Source organism: Suncus etruscus, chromosome X, assembly GCF_024139225.1.
Source record: "Suncus etruscus isolate mSunEtr1 chromosome X, mSunEtr1.pri.cur, whole genome shotgun sequence".
Taxonomy (NCBI): Eukaryota; Metazoa; Chordata; class Mammalia; order Eulipotyphla; family Soricidae; genus Suncus; species Suncus etruscus.
In genome coordinates, this window is record NC_064868.1 from 65945396 (window position 1) to 65972788 (window position 27393).

The window sequence follows — 27393 nt, forward strand, 5'->3', positions numbered from 1 at the left end:
ATCGAACCATGTTCCGTCCTGCGTCAGCCACGTGCAAGGCAAACACCCTACTGCTGTGCCATCGCTCTGGCCCCTGCTCTTTTTTGCCTGGCTCTGTGCTCAGAGATCACTCAGTAGTCAAATTATATAGTGCTGGTGGTGGGGATTGAATATGCATACATTCAGCTTGTTGAGCTCTCCCTAGCCATTCAGGCCTCTGGCATGCAAAGCATGTTTACTACCCCTTAAATTATTTCCCTGAGTGAGCTTTTTTTTTATCTCTTTTATCTCCTGTTACTTATAAGTGGCTCAGAACCTGAAACTCAAGGAGAATATTGGGGCCTGAAAATAAGGGAAATAAAACCAGATAGAATAGAGTTGATCACTCAGGTCTTTTCCCTGTATGCTGTGGTATGGTTATGCTTCCTCCCCATCTGCCCTGGTGGTGGGCAACCTGGAGGAAAGTCTTGGTCTTAGTGAGTCTTAAAGGCTCTAAGTTTTCTGACAATGGGTAAAGTGTAGGTTAGTGAGGCACAGAGCTGAGAACTGGGAGTCTGTAGAAGCCCCTTCAGCTCATTTTGGTTAAATCAGTATAGGCTTCCCCTCCAGCAGGAGATTGGAAAATTACTTTACTGAAAGGCAAATTGCAGCTCAAAGGGTTGGAGCACCAGCCTGGCATGCTAAGGCCAAATTTGATCAAAACACTGCTGGGTTTGACCCCCTGGCCACTAACACTGCAGGGGCCTGAGCAGCATTGCTGGCTCCTGGCATTGAACCATCGTGGCCTGAGTATCACCAGGAATAGCCCTGGGTACCCCACCGCATGCATGGCTTGGGATGCCCTCCTACTCAAGAAAAGAAAAGAAAATGTTGACACTGCAGTTAGAAAGATATGAGAGGGCCATGGCCAGGAAGTGTGACAGCCCAGGAACATGTAAATGGACACAGCAGCAACCTTGGTGAACACTAAAACTATAGCTTATATGCCCAAGCTAAACATGTGAATCCTGAGGAATATGTTTACTAGTAACATAAATAATAGAGAACAAACTCAGTGAGCACAACTGAGGGTGCAAGCACCAAAAACTAATGTGACCACCAGTCATCATAGTGAAATCAGCAATAGCCATAGAGAGGACATGGGGAGGGGATAATAAAGCAATTTTTTTTAAAAAAAAAAGAAAGTACAAATTACCCTGGAGAAGAGAATTTTGAGTAATAACATCAGGTTTCCACAGTTAAGCAGAGCTAGTTGTCATTTACCCTATGCTGTAGTACATAGCATAGGCTCTAGAACTAGACAGCTTGATTTTAAATTAAGGTTTATTTAGTATCTTAAGCAGTTTATATAACTTTGTGCCTCGGTGTTCCACCTGTAAGAAGGGGGATAATTAATTATTTTTTAATTTTTGGGCCATACTTGGCAGTGCTTAGGGCTTACTCCTGGTTTTAGGTTTGGAGCTCACTCCTGACAGGGCTTGGGGCATCTGTTTGAATTTATATATACAAATAAGTAGACAGTATCTGCAAATACAGCAATATCGGCAAATATTAACTGTTAGTAAGGAAGGGGTGCCTATGCTTTGAAATTTAGAGGGTCTGATAGTGACCCTCACTTAGCCTTTTATCCCACTTAGAGAAGATGGGAGATTTTAATGCCAAAGAAGGCATTTTATCTTCTTCATCTCCTTTGTTGCAACTGTTTTGCAACCACACTTTTCCTTTGTTGTTGCGATGACAAGAGCTTGAAGAGACTTGGTTGTGGTGCAAGGGAAATCAAACACTTCATTATGGTACTGGGGATCACAAATTTTAGGTGTACTTAGATTGAACTTGGCATGTGGAGTGGTTCCATGATTGAACCCTGGTTTCTTGCTTACTAGATAGATCTCAATCATTTGAGATATCCCACCCCACTCCAAGTTTATGACTTTTAGGACTGTTCTTAAGCTTGAAGGTTGGCTCCAATTGGAGCCAACTGAATTGAATTCTCCTTGTTTTGGTGGAGGTTGGCCTACATCCAGTTGTGCTCAGGGAGCTTTTTCTACTCTATGATTGAGGGTGACTCTTTTTGTTTGTTTTTGGGTCACAACTGACAGCACTCAAGGTTACTCCTGGCTCTGTGGACTATATGGGATGCTGAACATCAAATGCCCTCCCTGCTGTGGTATTGTTCCTGCCCCTTGAGTGTCACTTTTGGTGATTCATAGGTACCTTGTGTCAGGAATTGAACTTCAGTCTCTCTTTTGTTTTGGGACCACATCCAGCAGCATTCAGGGGTTATGACTATGCTCAGAAATCACTTTTGGTGGCTCTGGGAACCATATGGGATGCTAGGGATTGAATCTAAGTCAGCTGTGTGCAAGGCACTATACTATTGCTCTGGTCTCCAGACTGGGTCTCTTGAATATGAAGCATTTGCTCCAGTCTGTTGAACGCTTTCTTTGGCCTGAAACATTTTTTTCTTTTCTTTTCTTTTTTTTTGGGGGGGGGCCACACCTGGCAATACTCAGGTATTTCTTCTGGCTCAGCACTCAGAAATGGCTCCTGAAAGGCTTGGGGGACCATATGGGATGCTGAAATTCAAACCCAGGTCCGTCCTCGATCTGCCACATGCAAGGCAAATGCCCTACTGCAGTGCTTCACTCTGGCTCCAACATTGAAATTTTTTTTTTTGGTTTTTCCAGCCACACCCATTTGATGCTCAGAGGTTACTCCTGGCTAACCGCTCAGAAATTGCCCCTGGCTTGGGGGACCATATGGGACGCCGGGGGAGATTGAACCGTGGTCCTTCCTTGGCTAGCGCCTGCAAGGTAGACACCTTACCTCTAGCACCACCTCGCCGGCCCCAACATTGAATTTTTATTATTTATTTTCTCAGTATATATTTATTGAGTTCCTGATCTGTACCAAGGGTTCTTTAACTTGCTGGATTGACAATAGTGAACTAGGTCAATAACACTAGCTTTTACTTAGTGCCTGATTTGATAAATTGTTTTTTTCTTCTTGTCTTCCCTGCCCCTGATCTCCTAAGTATTTTACATATATTAAATTCTCATAACATAAACATTAAATTCTCATAAACATTTAAATCATTAAATTCTGTCAAACTGATTCAATCATTGCCCTTGTTTTACAGATAAGGAAGCTAAGGTACAGAGTCCATATAACTTGCTCTAGGTAACATAGTTGTGAAGCAAGCAGAGATAGGAAACAAACAAATTCAGGCAGTCTGGCTCTTAAATCTTTGTTTTAACTGTTAATGTAAGAAACAAGGCCCCCTGGGTTCAATCACCCCAGTGAAGTAGTTCTTCTTGAGACTGGTTAAAGTTTAGGTACTAGGGGCTGGAGAGATAGCATGGAGATAAGGCATTTGCCTGTCATGCAGAAGGAAGGTGGTTCCAATCCCGGCATCCCATATGGTCCCCTGTGTCTCCCATATGGTCCCCCGTGCCTGCCAGGGGCGATTTCTGAGCCTAGAGCCAGGAGTAACCCCTGAGCACTGCCGGGTGTGACCCCAAAAAAAACAAAAAAAAAGTTTAGGTACTAAAAAAAAAGTTTAGGTACTTTCCACTCTGAGCTAAGGCAGAGTTAACTCAGAAATAAAACTAAAGTTTGTGCCCTCCAGGAATGAGGAACTAGGGGCTGAGTGAACTCAGTGCTTTCTCTCTGATAAGGCTCCCTTGACAACCAAAGGCTTCCTTAACAACCAAAGTTTGACTCAGAGTATCCCTTGACAGCCAGGGTTTGAATCAGAGTATCCCTAGAGAAAAATCAGTGATAAATTAGGACATCTATACAATGAAATGGTTGTGCTGTTAATACTTGTAATTTCTATAAGATTTGACTTGGGGTCCTGGTCAACCCCACTGGTTGGATGAGACTTGGACCTCAGCTAGCCAAATAAACTCCCTTTTTTGCTTTGCATTATCGGAGGTGGTCTTTGATTCTCAGTGGTGACTCTGGTGTCAACTTGGACTCCTAGATTATGCCTCATATTTTTAGAACTAGAATTTTGGAAGGGGAAGGGATATATTAAAAAAAAAACAAAGATGCCAAAAGTTGATAAATGGGAATATAAAAGATAAAGCAGGAGATTTTGATACTGAGAGACTGCTAGAAGGTAGGTAGCTTTTGATAAAGCCTTTATCAGATGAGCACTAGATGAGATGTTACAGTTCTTTAGTAATTACAGTAGTATTTCTTATCTTACAGTAGTAAGATTACAGTAGTGTTTCTCATCTGAGGCCCATATGTCCTCTGTGGGCCTATAGGATATTACAGAACGGGACACAGGTGAAATAGCATAAATGATATTAAGGAGCCAGTTGGTAGGACAGAGGGGCCATAGGAAAAAAACAAGGTTGAGAAGGGGCCACAGGCTGAAAGAGAGAAACACACAGACTTTTAGAGTATTATTCTTTTTACAGATTTAAAAAATGTTTTTTCTATGATTAGATTATTAATGCTACTTGTATATTGCTTAAAAAACCCGCAGTTCACAAGAACTGACTGTGAATGAAGGACTATAGTTAGTAATTTGCACCTATGGTCTCATTTTCTCATCTCAGCAATATCATAATTTTTTAGCCATGGAAAACTGAAGCTTATGGAGGGAAAGTTATAGACCCAAGACTTTAAATTCAGCAAATGACAGAATCATAATTCAAACAAAAGTAGCCCTATTTTGGAACCACTCTTCAGTAGCCATTCCTGGCTTAGTGCTTGCGGAACTTTGAAGTACCAGAGCCAGGAGTAGCCCCTGAGTGCTGCTGGGTGTGACCCAAAAACCAAAAAAAAAAAAAAAGATCTTTAACAGGTAAATATTTTTTTTACCTGCTGGCATTTAGGAATTATTCCAGGCTCTGCACTAAGAAATTCCTGGCAGGCTCAGGGCACCATATGGGTTTTTTTGGATTGAACCACATGCAAGGCAAATGCCCTACCACTATACAATTGCTCTCGCCCCTGGACAGGTAATTTTGCCCTCCATTTCTTAGTTCTCTTAATTGTGAAAGAAGCATGATATATTTATTATCTTCATAAGTATGAAGACCAAATAAAATGTTTTTACAGAGTACTAGTTATGGGCCCAGAATGATAGTACAAATATAGTATACTTGCCTTACATGAGACTGATACTGTTATATCCCCAATATTGTATGTGGTTGTCTGAGCATCTCCAGGAGTAGCCTCAGATCACTGTTAGGTATGTCCCCCCACCCCAACCAAAATAATACAAAGTGCTAGTTATGGTCCATTTTTTTTTTTTGGTTTTTGGGTCACACCGGCGGTGCTCAGGGGTTACTCCTGGCTGTCTGCTCAGAAATAGCTCCTGGCAGGCACAGGGGACTATAAGGGACACCGGGATTCGAACCAACCACCTTTTGGTCCTGGATCAGCTGCTTGCAAGGCAAACACCACTGTGCTATCTCTCTGGGCCCGTTATGGTCCATTTTAGCCAGATACATCTCATCTTGTAATTGAACCCTCATTTATTGCCCATGGATACAAAATAAAGCTTTGGCTTTATCGTTTTCACCAGTGCCTTAAGTGTTCTTTGAATAGTGTGTATGAACTTTATAAAATAGATTTTTCTTTTTTTTTTTTTTTTTGTGGTTTTTGGGTCACACCCAGCAGTGCTCAGGGGTTATTTCTGGCTCCAGGCTCAGAAATTGCTCCTGGCAGGCACAGGGGACCATATGGGGCGCCGGGATTCGAACCGATGACCTCCTGCATGAAAGGCAAACGCCTTACCTCCATGCTACCTCTCCGGCCCCAAAATAGATTTTTCTAACATATTGTTGATCAATGGAAGATTTTTGTTTTTATGATGGAAAAATTACATGGATAAATCATACTATTTAACCAATTTTAGCATACAGTTCAGTGACATTAAAGTTTAATCATAATGTTTCACAACCTTCATCACCATCTATCTTCAGAACTTATTTTATTTTCCCAAATAGAAACATTGTATTCATCCAATATAGCTTTAATTTTTTGGTTTTTGGGCCACACCGTTGATGCTCAGGGGTTACTCCTGCCTCTGCACTCAAAATTGCTCTTGGCAGGTTGGGGGACCATATAGGATGATGGGAATAGAACCTGGGTCCATCCTGGGTCGGCTGCATGTAAGACAAATGCCCTACCGCTGTGCTATCTCTCCAGCCCCCCCCAACACAGCTTTTATTTGTTCTTAGCTTTTGTTTTTGTTTTTGTTTTTGGGCTACACCCAACAATTTTACTCCTGGCTGTAAGATTAGGAATTACTCCCAGGGAACTCAGGGTACTATATGGGGCACTATCCCAGGTGTCAAACCCGGGATGGGTGCATGCAAGGAAAATGTTATACTATACAGTATACTACCTGCTATAATATTGCTTTTGCCCATTCTCAGCTTTGTGATAAGGCTGCTAATTGGTAGAAATGTTGCTCTACAAAGAAAGACACAAACTAAGAAATGTGGCCAGAAATGTATATTATACCAAAAGCACATTCTATAAACAAAAAGTGGATTATTAAATATTATTTTTATTGATTAATTTTTGGGTCACACTCAGTTGTGCTTAGGGCTACTCCTGGCTCTGCTCAGGGGTCACTCTTGGCAGTGCTCTGGGAATCATATGGGATGTCAGGGATTGAACATGTGGGATTCATATAGGGTAAGCATACTACCATTGTACATACTAGGGAAATACTTTTTCTTTTGATTTTTGCATCACACCTGGCTGTGTTTAGGACTTATTCCTTGTTCTGCTTTCAGTAATCACTCCTAGTTGAATTGGTGGGCATCTGGGGTGCTGAGGCCTGAACCTGTTCAGCTGCGAGTAAATTTTTTGTTATTGTTTTTTGAACCACATCTAGTGATTCTCAGAGATTACTCCTGGCTCTATGCTTAGAAGCTACTCAGAGCTTGGAGGACCATTTGGGGTCCTACAGACCAAACCCAGATTGACTATGTGCAAGGCAGGTGCCCTACCTACTGTACTAGCTCTTGGACCCCTAAAAGCAAATTTTAATTAAAGCTCTTGCTCGGTGAAAGAAAAAGAAAAAATAATGGGGCCGGGCGGTGGCGCTAGAGGTAAGGTGCCTGCCTTGCCTGCGCTAGCCTTGGATGGACCGCGGTTCGATCCCCCGGTTTTCCATATGGTCCCCCAAGCCAGGAGCGACTTCTGAGTGCATAGCCAGGAGTAACCCCTGAGCGTCACCAGGTGTGGCCCAAAAACCAAAAAAAAAAAAAAAAAAAAGAAAAAATAATGTCATTGTACAACAAAAAGTTTCACCTATTTACAAATTTAAAAATCTTCAAAGTTCAATATTCAATACAGTGGTAGGGAGCTTGTTTCACGCATGACTGACTTGGATTTGATATCTGGAATCATGTATGGTTCCCTGAGCTCGGTCAGGAATTATTTTATTTTATTTTTTTACACTTTAAAACAAAAGTTTTATTACTAACAGTTGACTAAAGACCTCACTACTTATTAAATGAGTGATAGTAAATTTATTTCTTATTCTCTCTCAATCTTAGTTTTCTAACCACAAAATCTGGTCTAATACATTAATCTAATACATTCATCTATAAATTCACAAAGTTACATGGAAGTCTGATGATGCAACATATAGAAACTGCCACATAATAAAAAGTTCAATAAATGTTTGCTATTTTTAAAGCTGCAAATTTAAATAACGTTTCCATATTCATAGTATGCATATATACTTTAGATTCATAAGTATTTTGTCTTTACGTGGAACAAGAATCCACAATTTTAGTTTAAGTATGATTCTTTAATTTCCGACTGAGCTGGATAAATTCATTTTTTCCTGAAGTTCAAACAAAAAGAACAGCACCACCAAAAAATGAAGCAAAAAATAATCTGCTAATAATCCAACATCCTAAGACTGTGTAGGAAAAGAGAGGACTCATTTAGGAAGGAATCACTTATATTGAGTTGGGAAGGAGTGAGAGAATTTGGAATGGGCATAAATAGCTTAAATAGATACAGTCCCTTCAAGGACACATTAGAAGGAAGGATACTACTTTAAACTTTCAATTGTTTAGCAGGGTTCAATATCCTCAAGAATAATCACCAAGGTGAAGAATGTAACAGTTGAAGAATGTAAACACTAGACATGGACAACAGAACTGCAGAAGGCCATAGCTATACAAAGAACTAAGGACTAAATAGATGGCAAACCCATTTTTTCATTCACCCACTATCACCGCCTAAAGAACAGTTTGTTCTATGTGTTTAAATTTTTATAGAATTTTACAACATTGCCACAAGCCATGCCTTTCTAGGATGCTAGTGATCAGGCTTCTTAAACATTTTCCATTTTATTGACTGAGCAAATTTTACATGGTACAGTATATCTAAAATAGGCTTACCGATAAAACATCTAAAATAACAAATATTTAATGATAATAAAAAATAAAGAAAAATTTAAATGACTCAAATGGGGTTCTGACTTACAGTTTAATAAGTTAAGTTCCAATTAGGGCGTTGGACAACCAAGTATGCCTGGAGTCTTGAGTTGGTGTTATACCAAGGTGTTTCGGGGGTAAGATCTCCTTGCTTTTTAGGCCAAAAGTGTTTATTTTCAATTTTTTCCATATTTTGCTGTCTATGCAAATGACAATTGCACATACACACACACACTTTTTTTTTACACACACACTTTTTTAAATGTATTTCCCATCTCTGGAGAAAAAAATGGGAACATACTAAATCTTCAGCTATTGCATTAATGACTTTATAACAGATACAAGAAGTTTCACAAATACAACTGCTAATGAATTCTCTCCCCTTCCATTTTTTTTAATTCTCTGTTTTCATACTATTTCTTTTTTTTAATTTTTAATTATGAGAACAATGATGCAAAGAGTACAAGGTAAAGTTACAGTGAAAGAACAATCGCCCATAAACAGAGTTCTCAGAAGAAATCCCCTTGCTGATGCCTAAATATTGAACTTACAGTCAAAGAACATTAAGAAAAATAAGGCAGAACCCATGTACAATTACTTTGTCCACAAGTCTCCAGATTGTAGTACATTATAACATTTCTTAGCAGTTCACAAAGCAACCTAAAGGCATGAGATTTATGTGACTCCTTAACTTTAAGTCATAGCATTTTTATATATTTATGCACATACATATTAGTTTAAGTTAACATCAAAAGTTCAAGAGGTTTTTTTTAAGGGTTAATTAAAAGGGCAATCAAAAATGGTGTTAGAGTGGAGAATATTGTTTGCATAGGCCCACCAAAATATGGGGGTCATAGAAAGGAATAGCCTTGGTCTAAATACAAGGAGACCACTACCCCTGAAGTTTCCTGGCATAAGACCAACTCCAGGCTCCAGGCAAACTAGTTTATTCAATCCAAGTCATTGTCTGTAGTGCCAATACAGTTTTATTTTTCACACAGTCCTATTGTTGGCATTAGGTTTCTGTATTAAAGATCCTGGAATCTGCACATCCTACATTGAAGTCAGGCTGGTGTGGAGTATCCTCTAGTTTCACCTCACAATTAAGGGGCAATACAGCAAGCCCTGTCCAGTAAGCAGGTCATTGTTCTTGTTAAGTCTTCTCAGTGTTAAGGGAAGTCTCTTTTGAGTAGATCGATGTCAGAGCAGCTGTAGGAATTATTTTTGAGTGTAGGGCAAGGAGAAAGCTCTGAGCACTGTTGCGTATGGCCTCTAAACTAACCAATTAAAAAAATCTTCGGGGCCGGGTGGTGGTGCTGGAGGTAAGGTGCCTGCCTTACCTGCGCTAGCCTAGGAGACGGACCGCGGTTCGATCCCCCGGCGTCCCATATGGTCCCCCAAGCCAGGAGCGACTTCTGAGCGCATAGCCAGGAGTAACCCCTGAGCGTCACCGGGTGTGGCCCAAAAAAAAAAAAAAATCTTCAAAGTGCCTGATTAAAAGCATCTGTTCAAGGATGTTTTCTGATTAAGTGAATAACCGCATAGAAAAAAACTCACAATTTGATAATGGGTAAATAACCTATTGGCAAACTAGGTTAAAGATTTGAATAGGCATTTGATCTTGAAGATAAAAAAATTGCAAATAAAGAAAATACAAACTAGGCCATGAAATTGAAGCCACTGTGATGATTGTCACAACTGCACCAAGGAAGTTGTGTTTGGGAGAAGCAAGGAGGTATATAGGAAATATCTGTACTTGACGCTTCATATTATTGTGACCAATTTTGACACCACGGCTATGCACTGTAGGAAGGCTGGAGAGATAATACAGAGAGTAAGTACGTGTATGTGTTTGATCCAGTTTTTTTTTTTTTTTTTTGGTTTTTGGGTCACACCTGGCAGTGCTCAGGGGTTATTCCTGGCTCCAGGCTCAGAAATTGCTCCTGGCAGGCACAGGGGACCATATGGGGCGCCGGGATTCGAACCGATGACCTCCTGCATGAAAGGCAAACGCCTTACCTCCATGCTATCTCTCCGGCCCCTTGATCCAGTTTTGATGGCTAACATTGCATATGCATAGTCCCCAGAGCTCCACTAGAAGTGACACTTTAGCAAAGAGCCAGAGTAATCCTGCAGACAGCAGGATGTGGCCTGAAAACACACAAAAATCCCAAAAGTGCTGTAAAGAGTAAAACAAATGAGGGGTACAATTTGTTTGCTCACCCAGGTTTGATTCCTTGGCATCCCATATGGTCCTCTGCATCCAGCCAGGAGTGATTCTTTAACTTAGAGCTGGGAGTAACCCCTAAGCACTGATGGTGTGGCTCCCAAGTCAACAAAATGAGCAGAACAATTCAGTGCCAGGGGGGCTGGAGAGATAATACAGCTGGCAGGGTGCTTGCTTGGCATGCAGCAGACTCAGCTTTATTCCCCTGTGTCCCACATGGGCTTCCAAGCACTGCCAGGAATAATTCCTGAGTGCAGAGCCATGAGTAACCTCTGAGTATTGCCAGATGGGGACCAACCACTCCCCCAACAATAATAGGGCTGGAGAGAGAGTACTGGAAGGTGTTTGCCCTGCATGTGATTAACCCAGAGTATATCCCTAGCACCACATAGGATACCATGAGAACTGCTAGGAGTGATTCCTGAACACAGAGCCAGGAGTAAGCCCTTAGCATCCTGAGTGTGATTCTAAAACCAAAAAAAACCTCACAGAATACAATAAAACCACAATTGAACTAATACATTTATTAGAATGTCAAAGCAAACCAACATTGTCAGTGCTATTTATTAGCAAGGCAGAGCTATTAGAATTTTATACATTGCTGGTGGGAACAAAAATGGTAGTTAACAATTAACAATTTTGTAACCATAGTGTTTAAATAAATCAATTAATTAAAAAATGGTAGTTCATTTGGAATGATTGGCTGACTTTTTTTTTTAAAACTTACTTTCTTTAGGGGCCAGGTTGCATGCAGCTGGCCCAGGTTTGATTCTTGGTATTACATATGGTCCCCCAATCCCACCAGAAATTTTCCTGAGTGCAGAATCAGTAGTAACACTGAGCAGCAACAGATGTGACTCAAATACCAAAACAAAGCAAAACTAAGTTGTTCATAATTGAGTTTAAGTCATAAAATGTACAACACCCTTCACCAATGCACGTTTTCTGCAACCATATACCGAGTTTCATTCCCGCCCTCCTCCTGGGCAGCTCTGAGGCAAACATTCTCTCTCTTCCTTTCTTTTTTACCCTTTTAGCCACTATGGTTTGCAGTGTTGTTACTGAAGGGTTATCATACCTATCAGTTTTATCTCCTTTCAGCACCCAATGCTTGTCCAGAGTGATAATTTTCAACTATCATTGTCATAGTGGTTATTTATCTGCCCAGCTGCATTTCCCTGCTATTTGTGGGACGCTTCTTACCATGGACTGTTCCTCCTTGCCCTCATCTCTGTTATCTCTGGATATTTTTATCATGCTATCTTTTCTTTTAATATCCCACAGATGAGTGTGGTTATTCGATGTCTATCCCTCTCCTTCTGACTCATTTCACTCAGTATATAATATTCTCCATATCCATCCATATATAAGCAAATTTTATGACTTTATGTTTCCTAACAGTTGCATAATATTTCATTGTGTAGATGTACCACAGTTTCTTTATCCGCTTATTTGTTCTCAAACACTGAGTTCTCTTGGGTTGTTTCCAGATTCTGTCTATTATAAAAAGTGCTGTGATGAACATAGTAATGCAGATGCCTTTTCTGCATTGTGTTTTTGGGCTCGGAAGGTTTGCTCCTACAAGTGGTATTGTTGGGTTATATGGAAGAATTTCTGAATTTCTAGTTTTTGGAGGAATATTCGTACTGTGTTCCAAAAAGGCTGGAACAGTCGACATTCCCACCAGCAGTGAATGAGAGTCCCTTTCTTTCAATATTCACGTAATTGGCTGATTTCTTGTAAAATTATATATAGGTATATATCTAGCATATGATTCAGAATTCCTTCTTTCAGCTGTCTACCATGAGAGATAGAAGCCCTTGAAGTATACTGCCATGGGAACAACTACAGGCTCCATGCATGCTCATTTTCACATTTCAAGGGCTTTTTTATGGTGCCTGGAAACTTTCCGCTCCGCTCAGTTGTAGATGGTAAAATCAGGCCTCTGTAGCTAGAGATCTTGGTATTTGCACAGGTCATAGGACGAAGGCTAGGATAGTCTTTCTTTACTGTTCTAGAAGTTCTGTTCCACCACTGTTGTTGTAATCAGTCTTCTGTAATTGGTGGTCTTGGCTTTTGCTCAGATCCTAGGCCAAAGCCTAGGATGGAGTCTTTCATTATGTTTCCAGAAGTTCTGCTCAGTTGTAGTTGTCAAAGTAAGACCCCTGGAATTAGAGATCTTGGTTTTTGTACAAATCCTAGGCCAAAGCCTAGGCTAGGATCTTTCTTATTGGTCCCAGGATAAGTTCTGCCCAGTCATTTTTGTCAAAGTCATTCTTCTGTAGTTAGCAATCTTGGTTTTTGCACAGAGCAAAGGACGATGTGTCTTCTGATTTCATCTTACCATTAGGTGATGAGATAGGGCATTCCGCACTTAGATCAGATTGTTGTCATTTCCTCTTTGTTAGGATGTCATATTATAACTGGTGCAAGTTGGTGCCAGAGCAGTATTAGGAATTTCTCAGGGGGCAGTTTGGTTCCTGGTGCTGTTGCAGGGAACTGTGTCAGTTCTGTGTTTGGGTTCTGGGGTTCTGGGTTGGACGGTCTCTGTCCGATCACATGGAGTCTAAGTTGGGTCCACACGACACATGTTCAGGGTGGGAGGTGCCCCTGTATTATAAAATGTATGGCTTCTTATCCATAGTAGATAAGAACTTTGTTCTGTGCATAAGATTTTCCCTTTTTTAGAGTGCCTATGCAAAAGGAAATGGTGCCATTGTATTGCTGGTGCAATTAGGGGTGAGAATGACAGGCTACATAGTCTTTGTGCCCTCATTTTGACCTGAGCTTTTATCCCAGGTAAGACTTTTTCTTCAAGGTTTTCATACTAAGCAGAACCAAAACAGGTGAAATTAAAGAAAAAAATGTAAATAGAAGAAATAAATAAAAATAAATTTGAATAAAGTAAAGAAAATAAGTGATGGAGGAGGCTACCTTTACATTTGAGAATAAACTCACTAAGAAGTATTATTATAGAGGTATTAAATATACAGAGGAAATATAGGCATCCTCATTAAGTCTTTTTAGATATTTTTTTGTGGAGGATTGAAATCCAGGGCACATTTGCATCTCACACCACGGTCTTGTTGAGTTTGAGAAATGATTTGCAGCAGTAAGGGATCAGGTAGTGTCCTTGAGCTGGGCGTCCTTCTGGGGCTGAATCCGGCAGCATGCAATAGTCCACATTTGCGGGGTGGTGAGAAGAAGGACCGCATAGCATGAGTCAGCAAGAGTGTTGGTTGTAGTTTCTTGCTGGGGCATGAGATGAGGAACTGAGAGAGTGTCCTTTCACTTTGGGAGCTGGGTGGTGGTTTATTGGGCAGGAGGTCGGTCTCCGTACTTAATGGGTTAAGAACTGAGGGTAAAAAGGGTTAAATAAGAAGAGATAACAGATAAGGATTGGGAGATGAGAGGATAGAAGGATTTCTGAAGGGAGGGAGAAGGGATAATATATAAGAGGGCCTATATAGGGGCCGGTTATTGTTTTGTAGTACAATTTAAAGTTGGTAAAAGTGATGCCTCCCATCTTCTTTTTCCTAAGTGTTGCTTTAGCTATTTGTGGGCCTTTATTTATTTATTTTTGGTTTTTGGGTCACATCTGGCAGCACTCGAGCCACTCCTGGCTTTGCGCTTAGAAATCAGTCCTGGGAGGCTTGGGGGACCATGTGGGACCATTGGTCCCAAAAGCGTCAGCCAATGATCAGGCAGCAGCTGCTTATATGATGTTTGGTGGCAATCAGGCTCAAGAGTGAAAAATAAATTTCTATTTGAGGTCCAGGTATTGCATAATGGTAGAGAACCTGTCTTGGAATCATGTGAGACTGTAAGTTCAATCTAGGCACTACCCTCGGGTGCCTAAGTACAGTCTCAGAAGATCCATTGTCTGAGACCCTCCCCCTCTACCTGCCTTTGTGACATAACGGAGTATGTGTATGATCTCTGTAACATTGTAATTGGGTATTTGTGAGCACTCCAATTGAAGTGTGAACCCCTTGGAAAACATTGCAGCTAGTGATCTCGAGTGAGACTCCTGGTGATCATGTTTTTGAGAACTCCAATGATTCCTAATAACCACTTCAACTAAAATTTGTCTGAGCACCACAACCAACATGTGTAACCCCTGCCACAACTAACATGTGCCTTCTCTGCAACCGGGTTTGCTGTTCCTGGCTAACACCATAAAAAGTCTATGTAACTCTTAGTCATTGCAATAATAAATAGATGAGGAAAGGTGGAAAATAAATAAAATGTAAGGAATGAAGAAATAGTACAGGGGTTTAGGCACTTACACGTGGGTGACCCTAGTTTGATCCTTGGCACCACACAGACCAGGAGTAAACCCTGAGCAAAGCTGGCTATGCCACCAAACTCCAAACAAACAAATAAATAAATGGTTAAATTTTAAGTAAATACTTGCTTAGTGACAGAAAGAAGTAAAACTGGTATTTTGAAGAATAGTTCCCTTAAGTGAAGTGAATAGCTAAAGCAAAGATGATGAAGTCGGAGTAAAATGAGGTGAGAGAAAAGAATACTGATCTTATTTTATAGTCTTTTAAATTGGAAAGATGGGATGTTGTTGAGATATTTCCATAATCAGAATTAGTTTATTGTTTCTTGTAGGAATGTAAAGAAGAAATAAAAAGGGATTCAAGATGGGTGTGAATTCTGTCACCATATCCGTTGAAGGGATGACATGCAGTTCCTGTGTTTGGACCATTGAGCAGCACATTGGAAAGTTGAATGGTGTGCATTATATTAAAGTAAGTTATTCATTGTTGGATATGGTGTTAAAAATGTGTGCATGAAATTGTCAATAATATTGTAAATCATGGTAACTCAATGAAAAGAGTTGGAAAAGTAAGCTATTCTGAGAATCGGTGAAGTTCTGTTGACTTCAAATGCTATTGACTGGAATGCTATGAATTTTTAAGGAGAAATTTATTTTTCTGAGATACATTTAGCAATACTGTCATACTTTTTTAATTGTAATTTTTCCATTGATTTACTTGTGGCTTATAATATAGAATTGGGGTGACCACTTCTCTCCCTCTGTATGTTTGCTTTTTATGACTCCCACCACTGAATTGGTAATGTGGTGACACCACCAAAATGACTCTTCTTCATTCCTTTTTTTGTGTTTTTTGGGTCACACCCGGCATTGCTCAGGGGTTACTCCTGGCTCCATGCTCAGAAATTGCTCCTGGCAAGCATGGGGGACCATATGGAATGCCGGGATTCGAACTGATGACCTTCTGCATGAAAGGCAAATGCCTTACCTCCATGCTATCTCTCCTGCCCCTCTCTTCATCATTCTTTCCACTTCTCCTTTCCTTACTTTTTTTTTTAGCAAGTATTAGTTTTAATTTTGTCAGTAATTTGGTTTACTTATTTATTTTCCACATTAGTCAGTCATCTAGCAATTTTTTAAGATTTCTTATCTTACTTAGTTTAATTGCTTCAGGTTCCATATATTTTGTTTCAAAGAGCAAAGGGAATGTCTTTTTCTTTTTCTTTTTAGGCCAAACTTTATTTGCTCAGGGACTACTCCCAGCACAATTACTTTGGTACCATGCAATACCATGGACTGAGCCCCATCCTCCTGCATGCTAAATATATACTGTAACCCTTGGTGCTATTGTGTCAGCACATCCTCTTTGACAGCAGGATCCTTTTTGATTCCTCTTTCACATCCTCTTTGAAATTTTGTGGCCACATCAGCAGCTCAGAGCTTACACTTGGCTCTATGTTCAGAGAGCACTCCTGGAAGGGTTGGGTGACCATTTGAAGTGCTGGAGTTGAATCTGGTTTGGCTCCATGCAAGGCAGGCACCCTACCTTTTGTACTATTACTCTGACACCTCTATTGAGTATACCACTTCTTTTTGTGTTTTGTTTTTGGGCCAAACCTCAGGATGTTCAGGGTTTACTTCTGGCTCTACAGTCTATACTCTACATGAATTACTTTTAGCAATTCTCAGGGGACTATCTGGGATGCTGTGTGCAAGGCAAGCATCCTACTTGCTTTACTATCTAATCTCACCAAACTTTTTTTATCAAGAGGGCCATACTTGTAATGCTAAAGCTTAGTAAACTTTTGTTAGCATATTAAATTCTCTTATTAAGAGAGGTTTTATTGCTTTGTTTTGGGGATGCACCTCATTATTCAGCTGTATCCCCAAGCTAGGTAAATGAGTTTCTCAACTCAAAATTACATAAGAGTAGTCACTGCACAAGAAAAAATTTGGGAGGCTTTTAGGCCACATCTGGTGGCGCTCAGGGGTTACTCCTGGCTCTGTGCTCAGAAATCGCCCCTGACAAGATCAAGGGACTATATAGGATGTTGGGAATCGAACCCGGGTCTGTCCCAGGTCAGCCACGTGCAAGGCAACCGCCCTACCACTGTGCTATTGCTCAGGCCCACAGCACAAGAAAATTTTTCTGAATTTGAAAATTTATAACATATATGAAAGAGTTTCCTGAGCTTTGACAAAGGGTCTAAAAAACTTCCAACATAGGGCCGGACTGGTGGTGGTGCAAGCCGTAGGGTGTTTGCCTTGTTCGCAGCTAACCTAGGACGGACAACGGATCCCCCTGCGTTCATATGGTCCTCCAAGCCAGGAGCGATATCTGAGGCAAAGCCAGGAGTAACCCCTGAGTGTCACCAGGTGTGGCCCAAACCCCAAAATTAAAACAAAAACCAAAAACCTTCCACATACACTTTTTAAAAACTATATTTTAGACATCACGATTTACAATATTAACAATGGTAAGTTCTAACAGCACACTTTCCACTAGTGTCAGCTTTCATCCACCATGTCTCAGTATCACCCTAACTCGTCCCATCCAATACCAGTTTTAATGTTGAAAGGAAATCTCCTAGAGTGCCATTAGTAGAAAATATATTGATCTAGAGGAAATACTGTATTATCATTATTTTCTCTCTATAGGAAAGGATTTTATAAAACTGGCAGAGTACAATGCCAAAAATGTAAGAAAATATAGTTATGTCAGTTAATAACAAAAATAAGTTACTTTATTGTAGTTGGTAGCTACAATTTTGGAACTTATCATTTTGTTGCTTACTTATTATTTTTAGTGAAGCAAAATAGGTTCTTTGGAAGGTAGAGCAATGCTGGCAGGCTCAGGGGTTTCTCTTGGCTCTATTCTCAGGAATTACTCCTGTTGGTGCTCAGGAGACCATATGAGATACTGGGAATTGAAATCATACTGACTACATGCAACACAAGTGCTCTATCCACTGTACTATTGCTTTAGCCTCACAAAATGGGTTTTATTGAAATAAACTTATTTAGAAAGATATGAAGGGAGAGAAAGAAAATATGTGCTCAAAAGAGAACGTGGACTTCCCAGACTGGAGAAAGGTAAGCAAAGAGACATAGAGACTAGGAAGTGAGATACATGTTCCAGGGAGAACATGGGCTTGAAGAGCAAACCTCTGTTCCTCATTTAGAATGAACATTTCCTTTTATACAAAATTTTGTCATTTTTAGTGTTTCTCCTTTTTGTGTAACTTGGGACTGAACCAGTGATTTCACACATGTAAGGAAAGTGCTTTACTATTGAACAATATTCCCAGTCTTTTAGTTTCTTTTTTTGGGGGTAGGGGAGGACACAGGAACATACCAGTACACTGGAAATTATGTAGTATCAAATATATATATATGCATATATATTTATTTTGGTTTTGGGGCCACACCCAGTGATGCACAGGATTTACTCCTGGCTATGCACTCAGAAACCGCTCCTGGCTTGGGGAACCATATGGGATGCTGGGGGATTAAAACACGGGTCAGTCCTAGATCAGCTGCATGCAAGGCAAATGCTCTGTCGCTGTGCCATCGCTCTGGCCCCATGTAGTATCAAATATTAAACTCCATGGTTTTGCATGCAAACATGATATCTAAAACCTTTGAGCGATGCTATTAGCTGATTTTTTGTCTTAAAGGTTTCAAAATATTTGTTTCATAGGTCTTTCTAGGCACAAGACAGAAAATTATTCTTATCCAAATATAATTCAGCCTAACTGATGTAAAAATTCTAATATATAACTTCTGTTCACTTTTAAAAAAATGAGCATTAAGGTTTAAAGATTCTGGATTGGGCCAGAGAAATAGGGCACTTTTCTTGCACGGGGTCGACCTGGGTTCAATTCCTGGCATGACATATGATCCCCAACTCTATTTAGGAGTGATTCTTGAGTAGAGAGCCAGGATTATGACCCTGAAAGACCATAACTTCTGAGTTTGCAGTGAGAACTAATGTACAGTTCTTACGTTTTTGTTTTAGTTCTCATGTTTTTAAATGAGAACTAACTTAAAAACCAGAGTCAGAGAAAATAGTGGTTCTTCTAAGTAAAGAAGCTCTTGTAGGGTTTAGAATAAGAATCTAATATAGAGTAATATAATTGTGATATTAAATTTTGTAGAGTTTGCAGTGAAGTTCTGATATTAAGTAATATAATTGTGATATTAAATTGCATGGATTTGCTTATTGGAAAAAACAATTTTTCAACAGAAGGACTAGAGACTGAACTAATATAATTGTGATATTAAATTGCATGGATTTGCTGATTGGAATAAACAATTGCTCAGTAGAAGGACTAGACACTGAACTAGAATTTAAGGGGAGGGGCCAGAGCACAGCAGCATGGAGTTTGCCTTGCATGCGGCCAACACAGGATGGACACCGGGTAGATTCCAGGCATCCCATATGGTCCCCTGAGCCTGCTAGGAGCTGTTCCTGAGCACAAAGCCAGGAGTAACCCCTGAGTGTCGCCAGGTGGGACCCCAAAACAAACAAAAAATTTAAGGAGAGTGTAAAGATAGGAAGTCTCTACTTCTAGATACATGAATGAATATTAAGATAATTTCTTCTTGTATTGTTAGCATTTAAATGAAAATTGTGTCTTAAATTGTCAAGTTCTTAAATGTGTATAATATTCTTATCCTTCCACTGTCAAGACCAAACTTTAAAGGGACTTATATGGAGTTCAATTTAACCACCTCAGTGTTCTGTTGAAGGGAAAAATAAAATCAGCAGGTAATATAAAACTCGTTTTCTGAAATAATTTTGCCTTGTGAAAAGTAGAAATGTAAAAGCTATATAATTAGATATTGATACTCAATGACTCTAAAGATTAAAATATAAGTATTTAGGGGTTGGCGAGGTGGCACTAGAGGTAAGGTGTCTGCCTTGCAAGCGCTAGCCAAGGAAGGACTGCGGTTCAATCCCCGGCGTCCCATATGGTCCCCCCAAGCCAGGGGCAATTTCTGAGTGCTTAACCAGGAGTAACCCCTGAGCATCAAACGGGTGTGACCCCCCCAAAATAAAATAAAATTTAAGTATTTAAATTTCTAGATTGTTTTGGGCTCTTATCCCTATATCTCAAAATAATCTTTTGCCATTTCAAAACTTGATTAAATAAAGCCTGAGAAATAGATAAGGCACGTAACTTGCATGTGACCAGCCCTGGCTCAATCCCCAAGACCACATATAGCTCCTGAACACTGCTTTGGTTAACTCTTGAGCACAGGTATGAGGATCACCCTTAGGCACTGCTAAGTAAGGCCCCCAGAACAAAAACACACATTTATTTTTTTTATCACTTATTTATTTATTTTATACTATCTTTATTTAAACACCTTGATTACAAACATGATTGTGGTTAGGTTTCAGTCATGTAAAGAACATCTCCCTTCACCAGTACAAAATACCCACAACCAATGTCCCAAATCTCCCTCCTCCCCACCCCACCCCCACCTGTACTCTAGACAGGTTTTCCACTTCCCTCATTCATTCACATGGTTATGATAGTTCTCAGTGTAGTTATTTCTCATATCATTTTTTTAAAATTTTTTATTTTGAATTATGAGAACAAAAGATGCAAAGAAAGAGGACAAGGTAAAGTTACAGTGGAAGGACAATCACCCATAACATAATTCTCAGAAGAAGTCCCCTTGCTGATATCTTAACTTTGAACTTTCAGCCAAAGAAAGTTAAGATAAAACAAAACAAAATCCATGTGCAATTATTTTGTCCCTCGAGTCCCCAGATTGTAGCACATTATAATATTTCTTAACAGCACACAAGGCAATCTAAAGCCATCAAACTTATGTAACTCCTTTAACATTAGAGGCATAGTAGTTTTTTACATTTCCATGTACATGAATATTAGCTTAAGTTAACCTCAAATTTTAAGTGGGTGCGTTTTAAGGATTAGAGTCAAAGGAGCACAGTAAAAACGTTGTTAGAGTGGCAATTGTTGCTTGCATAGGCCCACCAAAATATGAGAGGCATGAAAAGGAATAACCTTGGCCTAAATACAAAGAGATCCTACCCCTGAATTTCCTGGCATAAGACCAGCTCTAGGCTTCAGGCAAGTTATCGTCCAATCCAAGACATTGTCCGTAGTGCCAACACACTTTTCACACAGTCTCTGTTGTTGGTATCATGTTTCTGTATTAAAGATTCTGGAATCTGCATGTCCTACATTGAAGTCATGATGTGGAGTGTCTTCTCGTTTCACCTCACCATGAAAGGGCAATGCAGGAAGCCCTTTCCTGTAAGCAGGTTGTTGTTGTTAAGTCTTCTCAGTGTTAAGGGAAGTCTCTTTTGAGCAGTACGATGTCTGAGCAGTGGTAGGGTCTTCCGTGGTAGAGGATTGCTTCCAGGTGATGTTATAGACAAACCTCACAATTAAGGGGCAATACAGCAAGCCCTGTCCAGTAAGCAAGTCATTGTTCTTGTTGTCTTCTCAGTGTTAAGGGGTGTTTCTTTTGAGTAGATAGATGTCAGAGCAGCTGTAGGGTCTTCCCTGGTACAGGAATGCCACCAGGTGAAAAAACACACATTTAATAGATAAAATGTTATTCTTCATTTAGTTTGTTCAAGTAGGGTTTTCTAGACCTTTTTTCTTCTGCTTCTATTTTAATTTTTCAGTATTCTATATCAAAACATGAAAATAAAGTGACAAGTAACATGTACATTATTTTTTCAGCAAATAATAGAATTTGTATTGAGACTGCAATATTAAAGATATTGCTATTATAGAAAATTTTCACATAAAAGTATATTGTAGAGGGAGAATCAAAAAATTGAATTTCAAGATGAATCATCTTATTGTTCTGTCACCAGCCCTCTATAAATGACAAAATTCTTCCAAGCTCTTAAAAATCATGAACTGTTATGAAAATGTAAGAAAGTGATCATTTCTGGGTGTGTTTTACTTTGGGGGGGTTATATCCTATGATAATAAGGGTATTTTTTCCAGCTCTATCTGTGCTCAGGAGTGAGCCTTGGTGTTCAGAGGACCATATGTAGTGTTGAGAATTTGAACCAGGATGCAAAGCAAATGTTTAACCCTTTCCTTGGCCCTGTATTTCAAACTTTTAATTATTTTAGTCTCAGGATCCTCATTGTGATTGATGATCATCTGGTAAGGCATGCTACTTGGCTAGTGTTACTGGGGTTCCCAGGGCTACTCGGGAATCAGATAGTCTTGGGGATAAAATTCAAGGTATTACACGTGTATGCATGCTTTCTACTCACTTCTTGGCCCCTGATGTGCTTATAAGATGCCAAATCACAGGAATACAATTTCACTTTTTCTTTTCTTTTTCCTTTTTTTTTTTTTTTTTTTGGTTTTTGGGCCACACCCGGCGTTGCTCAGGGGTTACTCCTGGCTGTCTGCTCAGAAATAGCTCTTGGCAGGCACGGGGGACCATATGGGACACCGGGATTCAAACCAACCACCTTTGGTCCTGGATCGGCTGCTTGCAAGGCAAACGCTGCTGTGCTATCTCTCCGGGCCCTTTTTGTTTTTGTTTTGTTTTGTTTTGTTTTGGTTTTGGTTTTCTTTTCTTTCTTCTTTTCTTATTTTGGTTTTTGGGTCACACCCGGCAGTGCTCGAGGGTTACTCCTGGCTCTATGCTCAGAAATTGCTCCTGGCAGGCTCGGAGGACCATATGGAATGCCAGTATCTGAAACACCATCCTTCTGCATGCAAGGCAAATGCACTACTTCCATGCTATCTCTCTGGCCCCTAATTTTACTTTTTCAAGGAAATTAAAAGTAGTCTAATTTAATCATGTATAAGAGGAAGAAATTGAAGTTTGGAATTACATAGATCTACTTTCGATCAGGTTTCTTGGGCAGATTTTTGTGTTGTGAAACTGGTGGTTGTAGAAGCTCATCAGAGCTGGCTTGTGTGAATGAGGTTTCCGTTTCCCTTACCAAGTTTTTTTTGTTTTTTTTTTTTTTGGTTTTTGGGCCACACCCGGCAGTGCTCAGGGGATACTCCTGGCTGTCTGCTCAGAAATAGCTCCTGTCAGGCACAGGGGACCATATGGGACACCGGGATTCGAACCAACCACCTTAGGTCCTGGATCGGCTGCTTGCAAGGCAAACGCCGCTGTGCTATCTTTCCAGGCCCTCCCTTACCAAGTTTTAGCTCCTCAGTTCAGTAGGACTTTTGTCACTTTCCTGCTTTAGATAGCTACATAATACTTTTTTCCCCTCTATAAAGGAGTTTAATAATTACAAACTTCACATCTTCATTTTCTAGGCAGAATCTTGTTTGGATCCTATCTCAGATAGCTATGATTTTTCTCTTCTGGATGGCGTTTCAGAGTGAGATATTTGCCACCTCTCTTTGGTGGATTAGTACTTATAACAGGGTGTGTGTGTGTGTGTGTATGTTCCACTAGCAACACTATCTGCTAAAAAGTTGACCTGGGTTCGATCCCTGGTATCCCTTATGGTCCCCTGAGCCTGCCAGGAGTGATTTCTGAGTGCAGAGCCAAGAATAACTCCAACTCCTGAGTGCTGCTGGGTGCTGGGTGTAGCCCAAACCCCATCCAAGAAAAACTCTGGTGTTTTTAGATTACTGTAATTTCTGTACCCAACCGAAAGTGATTAAATGAGTTCTTCTTTTGCCAAAATCCCACAGGGGTTTTGGAGAATTGAATGCTCCTAAAGTCCTTCCATTGCCCTTGCTTAGTATGCAGTCCTTGCTTAGGAGATCCTAAACTCCCTTTGCTAGGTGCTCAGACTTCCATCTCCCTGTTCAACTAACGGTATGGATTTTTAGCTCCCTTTATCAAAAATGCAGGTGTTTAGATTAATTATCCTTTCCCCAAAATAAACTGGTATGAGTTGTATGAAATATATAGTTGATTTTTTGTTTTATTAAGGGACTAATTCCCTGATGAAGTCTTTTGCGAGTGTGAGTTGAGCTCTGTCCAGTTGTCGGTATTTGGGAGACCTTATACAGCCTGGGATGGAACTAGGGTTGGCTACATACAAGGCAAGCATGTTACCTCTTGTATTCTCTTTACAATCCCCTACTGTAGTCTGTTCCTCCATGTTTTTGTGTTTTAGTTTTATTTAATGTGGCACTATGGTGGCTGTTTATAAGTGCTCTATTATACAGTTAAACTAATTTCATATTCTTTTTATCAAAAGGTTTCATTGGAAGAAAAAAATGCGACTATTATATATGACCCTAATCTACAGACACCAAAAACTCTAAAGGAAGCTATTGATGACATGGGCTTTGATGCATTTCTCCACAATCCTAATTCTATCCCTGTTTTAACGAAAGCTGTGTGTCTGACTGTTACTGCACCACTCACTCCACCATGGGACCATATCCAAAGCGTATTGCTTAAGACCAAGGGGGTGACAGACATTCAAATTTCTCCTCTACAAAAAACTGCAGTGGTGACAATAATCCCTTCTATAGTAAATGCCAATCAGATAATAGAGCTAGTTCCAGGTCTCAGTTTAGATGTTGGAACTTCGGAGAAGACAGCAAATAGTGAAGACTACACTATGGATCAAGCAGATGAAGTCATGCTGAAGATGAAAGTAGAAGGAATGACCTGTCATTCATGTACTAGCACAATTGAAGGAAAAATTGGGAAGCTGCAAGGTATTCAGCGAATTAAAGGTAATATATTTAGCTTTATTTGATTAATTTTGTGAGTCTTAATTTTCTGCTTGTTTTTTAAGCTTCTTACTTCTTTATAAGATCTGGGATTAGAATGCTCATTGCTTTATTGAAATTTTAGGTACACATGTTCCTAGTATTAGTGTCAGTAATGTAAATGTTTTCAGTTTAAGGTTATATCAATACTGAGGTCAGCAGAAAAGACAGTTGGGGTAGTACTTCTTGTAGTTTCAGGTTCTTAATGTAACATGTCTGAGGCCTGTTTCACCTATAGGTTATTTCTAGTTAGGAATATAGAAATTTTGAGACCTTAAATATAGTGGTTCTATCTTTTATACTGTTCCAGTATAGGTTTGTAACATTTTATGAAAATAATTATTTTTAGAAAGGTTGATGGGGTATTTATTGGTTCTACAGAATATTTTATGAAGTGTCCTAGAATAATATTAAATAATTATTTTTCTTTCTACTAACTAGTCTCCTTGGACAATCAGGAAGCTACTATTGTTTATCAACCTCATCTCATCACAGTAGAGGAAATAAAAAAGCAGATTGAAGCTGTGGGCTTTCCAGCATTTGTCAAAAAACAACCCAAATACCTTAAACTAGGACTCATTGATATAGAACGCCTAAAGAACACACCAATCAAATCTGCAGAAGGATCACAGCAAAAAAGTCCACCATGTATCAGTGATTCAGAAGTCATTTTTATCATTGATGGCATGCATTGTAACTCATGTGTTTCAAATATTGAAAGTGTTTTATCTACACTCCAATATGTAAGCAGTATAGTTGTTTCCTTAGAGAAGAGAACTGCCATAATCAAGTACAAAGCAAACTCAACCACTCCAGAAGCTCTGAGAAGAGCAATAGAGGCTGTATCACCAGGGAAATACATAGTTAATTTTGCAAATGAAGTTGAGAGTATTTCAAACTTTTCCTCCACCTCATCTCTACAAAAGAGTCCTTTGGACATAGTTAGTCAACCTCTGACTCAAGAAACCATGATAAACATTGATGGCATGACTTGTGATTCTTGTGTGCAATCTATTGAGAGTGTCATATCCAAAAAGGCAGGTGTAAAATCCATACGTGTCTCCCTTGCAAATAGCAATGGGACAGTTGAATATGATCCTCTACTAACTTCTCCAGAAACCTTGAGGAAAGAAGTAGAAGACATGGGATTTAATGCCACCTTGTCAGGTAATTACCACTTTTTTATTTGTTCTCTCTAATGTCCTTTTATCTTCATTTTACTGATTTTTTGACTTATATCAAAGAGAAATTAGTAATGAGTGCCTGTTATAAGAACCATTTGGAGATGTTCAACAATTTATATAAAGATGATTGAGTACATAATTAGGTATAACATTTTAAGAACTAAACATTAATAAATCATGATCCATCTGAAAATGAAATGCTATAAAGCCACAAAGTTGCTATGTTAAAGATATTTAAATTAATGCCTCAGAGAAATGTCTGAGGCATGTTAAAATTGTAAGACAAACTACAAAGCTATATATTCAGGATAATAAAAGTTTTATAAATATAACTTCTAAAATGTTTTATTTACATACCATAGTTACAAGGTTGTTCATAATACAGCTTTTATCCTCACAGATAAAGTTGTTCATGATTGAATTACAATCACAATGTACAACAAACTTCACCAGTGCACATTTACCACCAGCAATGACCATTGTATCCCTCTGACCCTCTCTGGTGCCCAGCCTGTTTGGGGGGCAGGAATTTTACTTCTCTTTTACTTCTCTCTCTCTCTCTCTCTCTCTCTCTCTCTCTCTCTCTCTCTCAATACACTGTGGTTTAATGAAGGGGTGCCATGCATGCCACTTATCCCCTTTCAGAACTGAGTTATTGTACAGAATGGACGATTCCAATTATCACTTTCATAGTAGACACTTCTCTAACTCCAATTTCTGCTTTACATGGCAAACTTTCTACCATGAACATATCTTTCTAGTCCTCATTTCTATTTTCTCTGGATATCATCCCTACACTCTTTTTTCCTTAAATCCCACAGATGAGTGAGACTATTCTGATTTATCTCTCTCCCTCTGCTCATTTCACCTAGCTTAATAGTCTCCGTTTCCATCCATGTATAAGCAAATTTTATGACTTTATTTTTTCTAATGGCTGCATCGTATTCAATTGTATAGATGTACCACAGTTTCTTTAGCCATTCATCTGTTGTTGGGCACTGGGTTGCTTGCATATTCTGGCTTTTGTAAATAGTGCTGTGATGAACACAGGAGTTCAGAGGGCATTTATGTATTGTGTTTTAGTGTTCCTAGGGTATAACCTAAAACTGTTATTTCTGGATTATAAGAAAGCTTAATTTCCATTTTTTGAGGACTATCCATTATTTAAGAAAAGATAGACTAGATGGCATTCCAACTATCAGTGAATGCAAGTTCCATTCTCAGCACATCCACACCAACACTGGTTATTCTTGTTGTTTGTGATATGTGCCATTCTCTGTGGTGTCAAATACTTTAATGGTGTTTTGATTAGCATTTCCCTGTTAATTAGTGATGTGGAGCCTTTATTCATGTGCCTTTTGGCCATCTGTATTTCTTTTTTGATAAAATGTCTGTTCATTTCTTCTCCCCACTATTGGTGGGGTTAGATTTTTTTCTCATTACACCTGCTAATACTTTATATATCTTAGATATCAACCCTGTTCAGATGGGTATTGGGTAAATGAATGTTTTCTCCCATTCTTTGGGTAGCCTTTGTATCCTAGTCACTGTTTCCTTGAAGTGCAGAAGC

General features: G+C 39.5%; 1 protein-coding gene across 1 annotated transcript in view; it reads left to right on the forward strand.

Annotated features, from left to right (window-relative positions):
* ATP7A (ATPase copper transporting alpha) overlaps positions 1 to 27393 on the forward strand; it is a 136126-nt gene that overhangs the window by 22256 nt on the left and 86477 nt on the right. The window contains exons 2-4 of the mRNA XM_049767402.1: positions 15256 to 15395; positions 24117 to 24603; positions 25081 to 25806. Coding sequence (XP_049623359.1) covers positions 15288 to 15395; positions 24117 to 24603; positions 25081 to 25806 — 1321 coding nt within the window. The 5' untranslated portion in view covers positions 15256 to 15287. The remainder of the gene's footprint in view (positions 1 to 15255; positions 15396 to 24116; positions 24604 to 25080; positions 25807 to 27393) is intronic.